General features: G+C 48.5%; 1 protein-coding gene and 1 long non-coding RNA gene across 5 annotated transcripts in view; one reads left to right on the forward strand and one right to left on the reverse strand.

Annotated features, from left to right (window-relative positions):
- Positions 1-13359, forward strand: part of RGS12 (regulator of G protein signaling 12) — a 167602-nt gene that overhangs the window by 89533 nt on the left and 64710 nt on the right. Inside the window, exon 1 of one of the 4 annotated variants that reach the window (XM_012466831.3) lies at positions 231-1025. The exons of the other annotated variants lie outside the window; for them this stretch is intronic. Within the exon in view, the coding sequence (XP_012322254.1) occupies positions 972-1025 (54 nt within the window). The 5' untranslated portion in view covers positions 231-971. Of the gene's footprint in view, positions 1-230; positions 1026-13359 lie in introns of those variants that run through there. 4 annotated transcript variants of the gene reach the window in all.
- LOC135270148 (uncharacterized) lies at positions 2718-5404 on the reverse strand. The gene is made up of 3 exons (XR_010338393.1): positions 4713-5404; positions 4340-4477; positions 2718-3746 (listed from the first exon to the last, which is right to left on the reverse strand). It is a non-coding gene; the product is annotated as an uncharacterized LOC135270148 (long non-coding RNA).

The raw sequence follows: 13359 nt of genomic DNA on the forward strand, positions 1-13359 counted from the left end.
GCATTCTGCAAGCAGCCACTGTGCATTTCTGAAACATGGCATGCGCCCAGTGCTGTGGGTTCTGTTCATTGAACCCTCGTGTTGGGAATGTTCATGTCCTCCACAGAAAGGCAAAAGCAGAGCTGGCACAGGGCCTTCCCAACTGGCAGCCTGACCCCGGACCCCAGAGCTGTGGATCCAGCCTGGTAGTCCTGTGGGCATTGAGTTTGCAGTTCCTGGGCAAGAAGCTTCCCCCGGTCTAATCTAACGTTCCAAGGTTAGGGTTCCTAGAGCCTGCATGGCCCATGCTGCGTGATTTTGACGGCAGGGAAGCACTTTGGGGGAGCAGTTTCCCCCAATCTCTAGAGAGTTAACAGATCATTTTGCATTGATACCAAGGTTTTAGAAATAGTTTTCTTTTTCTTTCCTCCTTCCTTTTTAGAGCCACAATCCATCATGGTTCACTTGGTTTCTGGTTGTTGGAGATATTTTGAGGGTGGGCAGAGCAGATCACGGAATACAGATAGCACTGAGAAGGCTTTAGGCGTGTGCCAGATCCTGCTGGCTGCCACCCAGTAAGCTGGTGCATGTGGAGGCTTAGAATAGAATCATTGGCAACTGTAATTAAGGTTGTGAACTGCACCACGATGCTAAAAAAAAAAAAAAACAAATTCTCTGCAGCTGTTTTACTGACTGAGAAATTACCCCTATCGGCCGAAGTTTTATTCTTCTGATTTGGTAGAGGAAATAGTTTAAAAATGATCTCACAGTGTGATTTATGTAAACGGCTTTTCTTTCTTTGGATGAGACAATTGAGATAGTCTGAATCCATGGCAAGCCGCAGCTTCCTGCAGTGTCCTGTTGCCATGGGTTACGGAGGGAGCCAGAGGGAACTTCATCGGAAATGCCTTTAAACTTTTCTGACACGCACAGGCTTCGGTGTTAAATGGTGTGTCTTAGACCCGGGTCCTGGTGTGGCTCGGTGCCTTACAATGAATTTGGGGAAAGAGTTGGCAAGTGAAACGCACGTTTCTAATGACCAGCAGGTAAGCTATTCCAGCTGTTTCTTTTCATTTTGTCAGTGCTAAGAAAGCGAAGGCACTTTGGTTATCCTGTTTTCGTGAGTGGCAGCTGTGGGACTTGCAAATGCTTTTAAGGATAAGGCTTGGAAATGCTTTTCAAGTGCCTGCATCCCAGAGCTCAAAGTGACTGCTGCGGAGGCACAGCCAAGGCTCTGGGACCGCCGCGTGCCCTGCCGACACGCCCGGCTGTCCGGCATCAACGCCTTGGGAGCCCAGGTTGCCAGATTTTAAGTCAAAACTTACAGAAAGCATCAGATGTTTTTCTTTCCTTTACCATAGTAATTCTCATAGATTCGAAAGATGTGAGTGAATTGATTTTGTTGAAATATTAATTTTAGGCTACATAAGTATATTAAAATCTCATGCTCTTTAAATGACTATAGCTTACATTTCTAAATGTAATGAGTTGATTTGGCCAATGTGTGTATAGATAGCTACTATAGATCATATTAGTGATTACTCTATGAGCTTATGAAGTTGAAGTTACTATAAAAATTTTAAAAAGATTTGAGATGAAATAAATATAATTTCTGTTTTCTTTTTATGGCTGTGTGATGTAAAGATAAAAATAAATTTAAATTATGTACAGAAGTCTTAGTAATTACTGGGCACTGAGTTTGGATTCGTTCTTTTCTGGGAGTTGTATAATCTTCATGTTTTTCTAATATCTAATTAAAGTCTTCTGTAGAGAACCAAAGGAGAAACTACTGGTTGAGAGATGAGGGGCATGCAGCTTGGGAACAGGAAGATGAGCTGCGTCCCTCCTTTTAAGTGGGAAATAGACACGGGTCTGCTGTGCAGGGCCAGCCTGAGCCTGATGGAATCTGGCTTTCTGTGCATGTGGAAAGCGCTGGGAAGGTGCAGCTGCGCAAGGCTGGAGGGGCAGCTTTGGTCTTCTTTGGGGTGTGCCTGCTACGGGCTGCCTCTGGCTGTCTTAGCACAGGAGGAATGTGTTTCTGTAACCTCTGCTTCATAGCCTGCATTGGAAAGTGCATTTGGAGCAGAAATGGGTTTAATGGGAAGTTGATCAGTTAGCTATTTCATCTCAGTGTATATCCAGGCAAGTTGTAGAAAATTTTGTATTTTATTCTAAGTCATTAAAAACCTGCCTTTGTATGTGTCTGAATAAATGACTTGGACGTCCTTTTGAAGCTCTTGCAAATGCTTACACTGGCAAATCAGTTGTTTACGTGAGCGTATTGGAATCTGGCTGATGTGGCCGTCAGGCATCAGAAGTGAGTGGCTCCTGCTCCTGCAGTCAGAGGTGCGGCGGGTAGGTGGGCGTCTCGGCTGCAGCTCTGCCTGGCTGGACTCTGGCCAGTAGTTGAGGGGCTGGAAAGCCTCCGCGGTCGGCAGAATTGCTTCTCCCTCTGAGCTTCAGGTCATTTTTCTCAAGGATTGGAGGGTCAGGGAATGCCAGGGCGCCATCGTCCATTTCTGCAGCAGCACTCTTCCGGAGGCCCATGTGTCTCCAGCTCCCCTCATCCTGAGGGGGAGGACACCCCAGCCTTTCTAGGAGCTGTTGCCCAACTCCATTCCAAGAGCATGTGGGGAGCTGCTGGGATTTCCAGTCGGAGAGAACGAAGGCTCTGGCACCAGATCGGCCGATCCCTGGCTCCCCGACTCCGGCAGACTGGGAAGATGCCTGTGCCTGTCCCTATTTAGGGTGCTTTGTCCTGTTTCATAGACCATGTTTCATCAGGTGTTGCAGGCTCTAATGCTACTTAGATGCAGAGAGGAGACACCGAGACCTCAGCCCCAAAGAAATAGGAATTCCCTGGAGGAAGAGAGCCCTCAAGGTCTGCCTGTGCACCCCTCCCAGGATGCCCTGCTGTGGGGTGGCCGCTCTGGGTCGGGGGGCTGCTGCAGCCCTGGGCAGCCCAGCTCTCCCTGCCAGGCAACAGCCATTTAGTCAGCCTGTGGCTGTCATGGGGTCCTGGATGGAACTTTCTGGGCCAGTTCCACCTTTCTTCTGAGTTGTGGGAACAAGTCCCCACTGTGAGTGAGTGCCCAGGTCAGGCCCTGCTGGCGCACAGCTGGACAAGCGTGACAGTTGTCTCGGAGCTGCCTGAGCTGTTGGCTTCCCTGGCATTCCTCCTCTGTCCAAGCTAGGGGTTTGACTTCAGTCCTCAGCTATCAGAGGCCCGGCGTTGGCACTGCCTCGGGCACATCCACACTGGCCTCCCAGGTGTGCCCTGTGTGGCCGGTGTGGAGGTGGCAGTGGCCGCCAGGGTGTAGTTTTGTGATGTCTCAGAGTGTCCTTTCCTTCCTTCATGAAAATAAGTCATGCAGTGTTAGACACTTGGCAGAAGCTTTGTCTCAAGGCAGAGCCCTTGAGAGACCTGGAGGCACGTCAGGTGCCATGTAGATTTGCCTTCGTTCTCTCAGCACGGGGAGGTGTTTTCAGACTGCCAGAGTGTGACACAAAGAACTTTCCAGAGACCAAAGGACTTCTCTCCTTCAGGCATTGGCATTCTGTTTAATATTTTAAAAATCTCAAACAAGGGTGGCAGTGTTTAAAAAAGTGGAATAATCTCTTACAGGCAGTGTGGAGGCCATAGTCGCTGAGGAAGGGCAGCGGGGAGGAGGCGTGGGAGCTGATGCAGTCTGTGGCCTGGTGCGGCTGTGGCCACGTAGAGGACACGGTGAGACATGCAGGGAAGAGGGCAGGGCCTGTGTCAGAGCCTGGGGAAGTGAAAGGATAAAGAGGAAGATGGAGGGTGGTCGCGAGGAGGCAGTGGCTGCTGGAGACATGCGGGTGACTCTGGCTGCAGCCTTTTGCCCCCATGCCATTTGACAGCAGTCTTCAGCCTTCCTTGCAAGTCTGCCACGGGCAGCCAGGCTGGGCCAGCCTCCAGGGTCCTCCAGCAGAGAGTCCCGGCTCCCGCGGGACAAAGTTGTATTAGGGACTGAGGCTGGTGGCAGTGGGGCATGGCTGGGAAGGTTCAGGGGCGTGCCTGGGGCTGACATGCCTGGGATGACATCTGTGTGGACACCTCTGCTAGGTCATTTCCGGGCCTCTGTAGGATGAGCTTGGTGGGCCATCAGGAAGGTGTTTGCATTTCACCGTGTCTCTTGTCTAGCCTGGATTAACCCAGGTGCTCTCATCAGTGTCATTAACCGCATCTCCCAAATTGCCCTCGCGTGCCTTCGCTCCTTTAGGACACTGAAGTGCAGTGCTGACCGGCACTGGGATTGCAGGGCACATGCACACAGTGTGCTGTGGCTGTGTGCCCTACCTCCAGCCTGCCTGTGTTCTCCCATGTTGGTCAGCTCACCTTTCGCCCCAGGCCTCTGTTGCCCCTGAGCCTGGTGCAGGAGGGCCTGGAGTCTGTGTTGGGGACCATCCACACATCCCACTTCACATGCTGGTTGCAGATTCTTCTCTTGTTTGCTGACGCTTTGAGTCTTGTTACCTACATAAGGACACCTCCAAGTATATTTGAGAAGAACTGTTATAATAAATTTCTATTTTCACCTCTTCCCCCTTCTTTTCATTAAGAAATTGGACACTTTACGCTGGCAGCTATCTTTCCATGTTACGTACTTAGCGCTGTATCCTTCTCAGGACAAAAACCCACAGCCCTTTCTCCTGGGTCCTGAGGAGGAAGGCGGCGAGCTTGCATGGCGAGGCCCTCGAGCACCCATTACCTTCTCCTATCTTGTCCCACGCAGCTCTGTGAGTGCAGGTGTCCCAGTCTCTGTTGGATGGATATGGAGGCCGGTTGGGGTTCCTTGCAATGCTTGCCATCCTACACATGAGGCAGGGACCCAGCCTTCCCCAGATAGCAGGAGCTGCTGTGCTTCAAGTGCTGGGCCGGCTTTCCTCGGGTTTCTGCAGCAGTGCGCTCCGGGTTCCCTGCTTCCCCTCCGACTCCATCAGCTTGCTGCCATCAGGTCTTCACAGGGGAGGCCTGGACTGGGCAGGGACCGGTTTCCTTCCCACACCACCTTCCAGGATAGGCTCGATTCATCCATCACATGCTCCCCTCCCTGCCTTCCCTGCAGCAGGCACCTCCGCCCTGGACCCCAGCCTCAGTGACAGATCCACATCTTCTTACCATCTCTCCTCAGACATCCAGGAAGCCCCTCAGACTTAAGTCCCAAATATGACTTGGATTCTCCCCTCACCCCAGTGTGTCCCTCCCTCAGTCTCCCGCATCTCAGGAGGGGACAAGCCCTGTCCCCTCTGCTTGAGCCCACTCCCTCTAATACTCCATGTCAGCAAGCTCCTGGGCTTCCTGAGTTTACACTTTCTCATCCCCATTGCTGCAGCCTGCCCCCATCCCCATCTCTTGCCTGGAGCACTGCGGAGCCTCCAGCTGCCCCTGCCCTGCCCCGTCCTGCATGTGCACCGCCAGAATGTGCAGCGCCATCCTAGCTGTCCCTGCCCCTTACCCCTGTCCCATGCGCAGCGCCATCCTAGCTGCCCCTGCCCCTGTCCCATGGCTTCCTGCCTCAGGCCAGGCTCTGCAGGGCGGGGCTCTCGGTTCAGGGTTTGCATGGCACGTGCTTGTTTTGTACATCCAGCATCTCAGGATGGCTCACCGCATCATGGGGGCTTAGCAGATGCTTTGCTGAGTGAGTGGGAGCGTTCTCAGCTTGTGTTTTGCCATGCACCGCCTGTCCCTGTGGGCAGGGCAGTTCATAACCCCATAACCAACCCATGGTTATGCTGGACACCACCAAGGGGGCTGCCAGGAGGGGAGCCAAGGGGGAGACAGGAGGCTTAGCTATCTCTTAAGCCCTGTCTTAGACCAGGGCTTAGCTGCACAGGGGGTCATTTTGAGACAGTCGCTGAACCTTAGTTCATATGAGCGAACATTTCCCTGGGCTTGGGCTTGGATCTTGGGTGGGAGTGTGGGCTCCAGCCCTCATCTCCAGCATGGGATGAGCTCCTGGTGGCCTGCTGTGTTAGTGCCACTCCCTGCCCAGAGCCTCTCAGCACAGCTGACTTTTATACTCACCTTTCCACGTGGGGGTTGGCACTGCCACATTGGGAACCTGAGTCATGAACGTCAGCCTGGATGCCTGGCAGCCTGCTACCTACCTGTCTGCGTGCTAGAGGGCTCTTGGCCTCTGAGAGTGGGCGAGCAGAGGAGGGCAAAGGCCTGTGTGGTGTTTGTCCCAACAGAGGGTTATGGTGTGGCAGGAAGGAGCATCCCAAAGTCAGATGGCCCCAACCGCTGGCCCAAGGAGGGTGCTACTTTGGGCCCGAAAGTTGTCAGAATGTATTATCTTAGGCTCTGTGAAGGATACGAAATGAATATTAGCTGCTGCCGTCTTAAGACGCTGTCATTGTGGTCTTGGCTCCGGCTCAGGTTCTTCTGATTTTATTAAAGGTGGAAAAGCTCCTTGGAACACACACGCACACGCACACACGCACCCACACACACTAGAGAGAGAAGCACATGCGCGCACACACACTCTAGAGAGAGAAGCACACGCAGACACACACTCTAGAGAGAAGCGCACACAAACGCACACACACGCACACACACATGCACCCACACACACTAGAGAGAGAAGCACACGCACATGCACACACACACTCTAGAGAGAGAAGCACACACACACTAGAGAGAGAAGCACACACACACTAGAGAAGCACATACACACACACTAGAGAGAGAAGCACACACACACTCGAGAGAGAAGCACACACTCTAGAGAGAGAAGCACACACATGCACACACACTAGAGAGAGCACACACACACTAGAGAGAGAAGCACACACACACACTAGAGAGAGAAGCACACACACTAGAGAGAGAAGCACACACACACTCTAGAGAGAAGCACACACACACTACAGAGAAGCACACACACACTACAGAGAAGCACACACACACTCTAGAGGGAGAAGCACACACACTAGAGAGAGAAGCACACACACTAGAGAGAAGCACACACACTCTAGAGAGCACACACACACTAGAGAGAGAAGCACACACACTAGAGAGCACACACACACTAGAGAGAGAAGCACATGCACATGCACACACACACTCTAAAGAGAAGCCCACACACACTAGAGAGAGCACACACACTCTAGAGAGAAGCACACACACACTAGAGAGAAGCACACACACTCTAGAGAGAGAAGCACACACACTAGAGAGAGAAGCACACACACTAGAGAGAGAAGCACACATACACTAGAGAGAGAAGCACATACACACACACTAGAGAGAGAAGCACACACGCTCGAGAGAGAAGCACATACACACACTAGAGAGAGAAGCACACACACACTAGAGAGAGAAGCACACACACTAGAGAGAAGCGCACAGACACTAGAGAGAAGCACATACACACACACACTCTAGAGAGAGAAGCACACACACTCTAGAGAGAGAAGCACACATACACACTAGAGAGAAGTGCACAAACACTCTAGAGAGAGAAGCACACACACACTAGAGAGAGAAGCACACATACACTCTAGAGAGAGAAGGACATACACACACACTAGAGAGAGAAGCACACACACTCTAGAGAGAGAAGCATATACACACACTAGAGAGAGAAGCACATACACACACACTAGAGAGAGAAGCACATACACACTAGAGAGAGAAGCACACACACTAGAGAGAGAAGCACACATACACTCTAGAGAGAGAAGGACATACGCACACACTCTAGAGAGAAGCACACACACGCTAGAGAGAGAAGCACACACACTAGAGAGAGAAGCACATACACACTAGAGAGAGAAGCACACACACTAGAGAGAGAAGCACACATACACTCTAGAGAGAGAAGGACATACACACACACTACAGAGAGAAGCACACACACTCTAGAGAGAGAAGCATATACACACACTAGAGAGAGAAGCACATACACACACACTAGAGAGAGACGCACATACACACTAGAGAGAGAAGCACACACACTAGAGAGAGAAGCACACATACACTCTAGAGAGAGAAGGACATACACACACTCTAGAGAGAGAAGCACACATACACTCTACAGAGAGAAGGACATACACACACTCTAGAGAGAGAAGCACACACACTAGAGAGAGAAGCACACACACACTCTAGAGAGAGAAGCACATACACACACACTAGAGAGAGAAGCACACACACACTAGAGAGAGAAGCATACACACTAGAGAGAAGCGCACAGACACTAGAGAGAAGCACATACACACACTCTAGAGAGAGAAGCACACACACACTCTAGAGAGAAACACACACACTAGAGAGAGAAGCACACACACGCTCTAGAGAGAGAAGCACATACACACACACTAGAGAGAGAAGCGCACACACACTCTAGAGAGAGAAGCACATACACACACACTAGAGAGAGAAGCACACACACGCTCTAGAGAGAGAAGCACATACACACACACTAGAGAGAGAAGCACACACACTAGAGAGAGAAGCACACACACTAGAGAGAAGCGCACACACACTAGAGAGAAGCACATACACACACACACTCTAGAGAGAGAAGCACACACACTCTAGAGAGAGAAGCACACACACTAGAGAGAGAAGCACACATACACTCTAGAGAGAGAAGGACATACACACACACTAGAGAGAGAAGCACACACACTCTAGAGAGAGAAGCATATACACACTCTAGAGAGAGAAGGACATACACACACACTAGAGAGAGAAGCACACACACTCTAGAGAGAGAAGCATATACACACACTAGAGAGAGAAGCACATACACACACACTAGAGAGAGAAGCACACACACTCTAGAGAGAGAAGCATATACACACACTAGAGAGAGAAGCACATACACACTAGAGAGAGAAGCACACACACACTAGAGAGAGAAGCACATACACACACACTAGAGAGAGAAGCACATACACACACTAGAGAGAGAAGCACATACACACACTAGAGAGAGAAGCATATACACACACACTAGAGAGAGAAGCACACACACACACTAGAGAGAGAAGCACAGACACACTAGAGAGAGAAGCACCCATACACACACTAGAGAGAGAAGCACACACACACCCTCGAGAGAGAAGCACACACTAGAGAGAGAAGCACACACATGCACACACACTAGAGAGAGAAGCACACACACTAGAGAGAGAAGCACATACACACACACTAGAGAGAGAAGCACACACACACTAGAGAGAGAAGCACATACACACACACTAGAGAGAGAAGCACACACACTAGAGAGAGAAGCACACACACTAGAGAGAGAAGCACATACACACACACTAGAGAGAGAAGCACATACACACTAGAGAGAGAAGCACATACACACACTAGAGAGAGAAGCACATACACACACACTAGAGAGAGAAGCACACACACACTAGAGAGAGAAGCACACACACTAGAGAGAGAAGCACACATACACACACACCAGAGAGAGAAGCACACACACACACTAGAGAGAAGCACACACACTAGAGAGAGAAGCACATACACACTAGAGAGAGAAGCACATACACTAGAGAGAGAAGCACATACACACACACTAGAGAGAGAAGCACACACACACACTAGAGAGAGAAGCACACACACTAGAGAGAGTAGCACATACACACTAGAGAGAGAAGCACATACACACACACTAGAGAGAAGCACATACACACTAGAGAGAGAAGCACACACACACGCACACACACTCTAGAGAGAGAAGCACACACATGCACACACACTAGAGAGAGAAGCACACACACACACACTAGAGAGAGAAGCACATACACAAACACTAGAGAGAGAAGCACACACATACACTAGAGAGAGAAGCACACACATACACTAGAGAGAGAAGCATACACACACATTCTAGAGAGAGAAGCACAGGTCCGTGTCTTAACCAGGTGTGTTGCCCTTCCCACAGGCCATGGCAGCCGTGCTGCACTGGCTCCACGCTCCAGTCTCCATGTCCCCCACTTCCTGCTGTCCTGCCTGTCACTGCTGCTCCTGAGCCCCCCGCATTACCTTCCTCCCCTTGTCCTTGATGTCCCTTGGTCACAGAAGTTCCTTACTGTAAACTGTGTCGTCTGGACCTAGAACTGTGGGCCTCCACTTTGCCTCCACATGGACCTCATCTCTTGTTGTCTCTTTGGTTGAACTTGCTTGTTTGTTTAAAAGGAAGTAAAGTGTGTGTCTGTGCGTGCTGACAATGTTTGTGCAGCCCCGCCCCTTAGCTCCTTCAGGTCTGTGGAGTGGCCCCTCCCTGTGGCCCACAGCCAAGAAACCTTGGCCTGTACTGCAAGGAAGTCCTCATGGCTGTGGCAGGGCCTCTCCCAGGTGTTCAGGCCAGGCCGGAGGGTAGCAAGGAAGGCTTGCTCGCACTCCCTGAGTTGATTTGCTAGCCCCTTGCAGGGTCATGGCTGGGTCTGAAAACCCCTGTGCTAGTGGAGCAGAGAGCAGCCCAGCACGTGGGAGTGCAGTGAGCCAGCAAGCCAGGGTCCCCTCTCCTGAACACTTGCTCTGTGCTGCACTCAGCCCTGCCTGCCTCAGAGACCCAGACCCGCCTTTCCGAGGCCTCGGTCCGCAGTGTGGATGCTGCGCTCTTCTGCGTTTGGTCCAGGGAGAGATTACCTTGAAATGTAAAGGATGAAGTTTTAAAAGGTAAAGGATATATATGTGCAAATTGGATTGTTAATTTTTTTTTTTTTTTTTTTTTTTGAGACAGAGTCTCACTCTGTCATCCAGACTGGAGTGCAGTGGTGTGGTCATGCCTCACTGAAGCCTTAACTTCCTTCCATCAGGAATGGAAAGGGTCCTCCTGTGCAGAAGCCACTGGAGTCCTAGCTACTTGGGGGGCTCAAGTGATCCTCCCGTGCCCCAAGTAGCTGGGACTACAGGCACACGCCACCACACTCAGCTAACTTTTGTATTTTTTTGTATCGGCAGGGTCTTTCTATATTGCCCAGACTGGTCTCAAACTCTTGAGCTCAAGTGATCCTCCTTTCTCGGCATCCCAAAGTGCTGTGATTGCAGGCATAAGACAACTGTGCCCAGCTGATTACTGAATTCATAATTCATTTTTTTACATTTCTTCTGTTTGTATTGAAAACATTTAATGCATTTGAGCAACTTGCAGGCCTTTGGTCCCCTTTTTTAAGGACATCATGTGGTTATTGAATAGTTCTTATGTCCAAGGTAGAAGATTTTGTCAGTGGCTCAAAATGGAAAATTTATATTACAGTGTATTGCTGTAAACCAGTGTAATTTAGGAAGTATATGTTCTAATAATTCCTTTTGTCTAGTGTTACTAACAGAATAAACCTTAACAAAGGTTAGATTCCTCATGTGACACTCTTCATATAAATCATTTAAAACTTTCAAAACATAAATTCAAAATAAAATATCCATGGATGTGTGTGGCCCAGACAGACTTCCTGCAGAGGAGCAATTGAGTCCTCTTCAGCCGAGCTGGCACGTCCAAGAGACCTGCCGAGGAGCAGAGGTTGTGCGGACTTAAGTTACATTTTAAAATACTTTGTCAGTTTCTTTAAAAAAGAGTTATATTTACTTTAGTGTAAATTCCAATTCTGGAGGCATGTTATAGAAATTTTTAGAGCTATTACTTATGGTATATGTTTAAATTGTAAGCACTGAAAAATGCTGACTTACTGGGATCTTTTTCCATGGGTGGCTTTGTTTTTGTGGCTGTACTTTTTTTGTAAGTATAATGTGTAAATATGGAAATTTGGGAAGAATCCAAGAAGTATAGGCCAATGAAAACAAGTTATTAGTACAAATAGTACTACATATGAGAATACACATTAGGAATGCTGTGCTTTAATTCATAAACATGTTTACACGGGTCCACGTGTGCCAGCAGATGTGGGAATGCCTAACCCAGAAGTCATGTGGAGAAACGGGGTCCTCATCACAGATACACAAACATCAGCTCACAAATGGATTAAAAACACCCGAAACCAAAAAAAACTTCTGGAAGAAAACACAGGAAAGTTCCATGGCATCAGTCTTGGCAATGATTTTTTTTGGACATGACACTAAAAGAATGGGTAACAAAACTAAAAGTAAACAAGTGGAATTACATTGAAATAAAAAGTTTCTGCACAACAAAGGATATAACTGACAAAATGAAAAAGGAACCTGTGAATGGGAGAAAATACTTGCAAACCGTATATCCAATAAGGGGTTAATATCCAAATACATAAGGATCTCAGTGGCAAAGGCCGAATAACCCAATTAAAAAATGGCAAAGGGCCATAGGAGACATTTTTCCAAAGAAGATCTACAGATGGCCAACAGGTATATGCAGAGGCCTCAGCATCACCCGTCATCAGGGAAATGCAGTCACACAGTGAGCTGTCATCGATGCCTGTAGAATGGCTGTTATCAGAAAGGTGAAAGATAACAAGTGTGGATGAGGATAGGAGAAGAGGGAACCCTTGCACCATTGGTGGAATGTAAATTGTTCAGCCATTGTGCAAGTAGCATGGAGGTTCCTTGAAAAATTAAACATGGAACTACCATATGGTCCACTACTGGGTATATCTCCAGAGGAAATAAAATCAGTCTCTCATAGTTCATGGAAGCATTATTCACAATAGCTAAGATATGAAAACCTAAGGGATAAAGGAAGTGTGTGTGTGTGTGAAAGGAAGTGTGTGTGTGTGTGTGTGTGTGTGTGTGTGTAGAGAGAGAGAATGAGAATAGCATATTCTGCCTTAAAGGAACTCCTGCCATTTTGAACAACATGGATGAAACCAAACATGTATGGCTTCACTTATATGTAGACTCTGAAAACATTGAATTCATGGATGCAGAGAGTAGACTGGTGCTTACCAGTGCCTGGGGGTAGTGGTGGAGAGATGTTGGACACAGGGTACAAATTCCATTTATAAGATGAATAAGTTGTACAGATCTAATGTATAGCTTGATGGCTGCATTTATTGTATGCTTGCAATTTGCTAAGAGAGTAAATCTTGATTTGCTGAGAGAATAGATTCTCACCACACACAGAAAAGGTAACTAAGTAAGGTGATGGAGGTACCTGTTAATTTGCTTGATTGTGGTAATCATATTACAGTGTATGCATATATTAAAATAACACACTGCACACCTTAAAAATTTAATATTACCTAATGTATTAGTCTGTTCTCATGCTGCTATGACAAAATACTCAAGACTGGGTAATTTATAAAGGAAAAGGGTTTAATTGCCTCACAGTTCCACATGGCTGGGGAGGCCTCAGGGAACTTACAGTCATGACGGAAAGAGAAGCAAGCATGTCCTTCTTCACATGGCAGCAGGAGAAAGAAGTACTCAGCAAAAGTGAGAAAGGCCCTTATAAAACCATA

This window comes from Aotus nancymaae, unplaced genomic scaffold, assembly GCF_030222135.1.
Source record: "Aotus nancymaae isolate 86718 unplaced genomic scaffold, 86718_ANA_hifiasm-v0.15.2.pri h1tg000006l, whole genome shotgun sequence".
In the NCBI taxonomy this organism is placed as follows: domain Eukaryota; kingdom Metazoa; phylum Chordata; class Mammalia; order Primates; family Aotidae; genus Aotus; species Aotus nancymaae.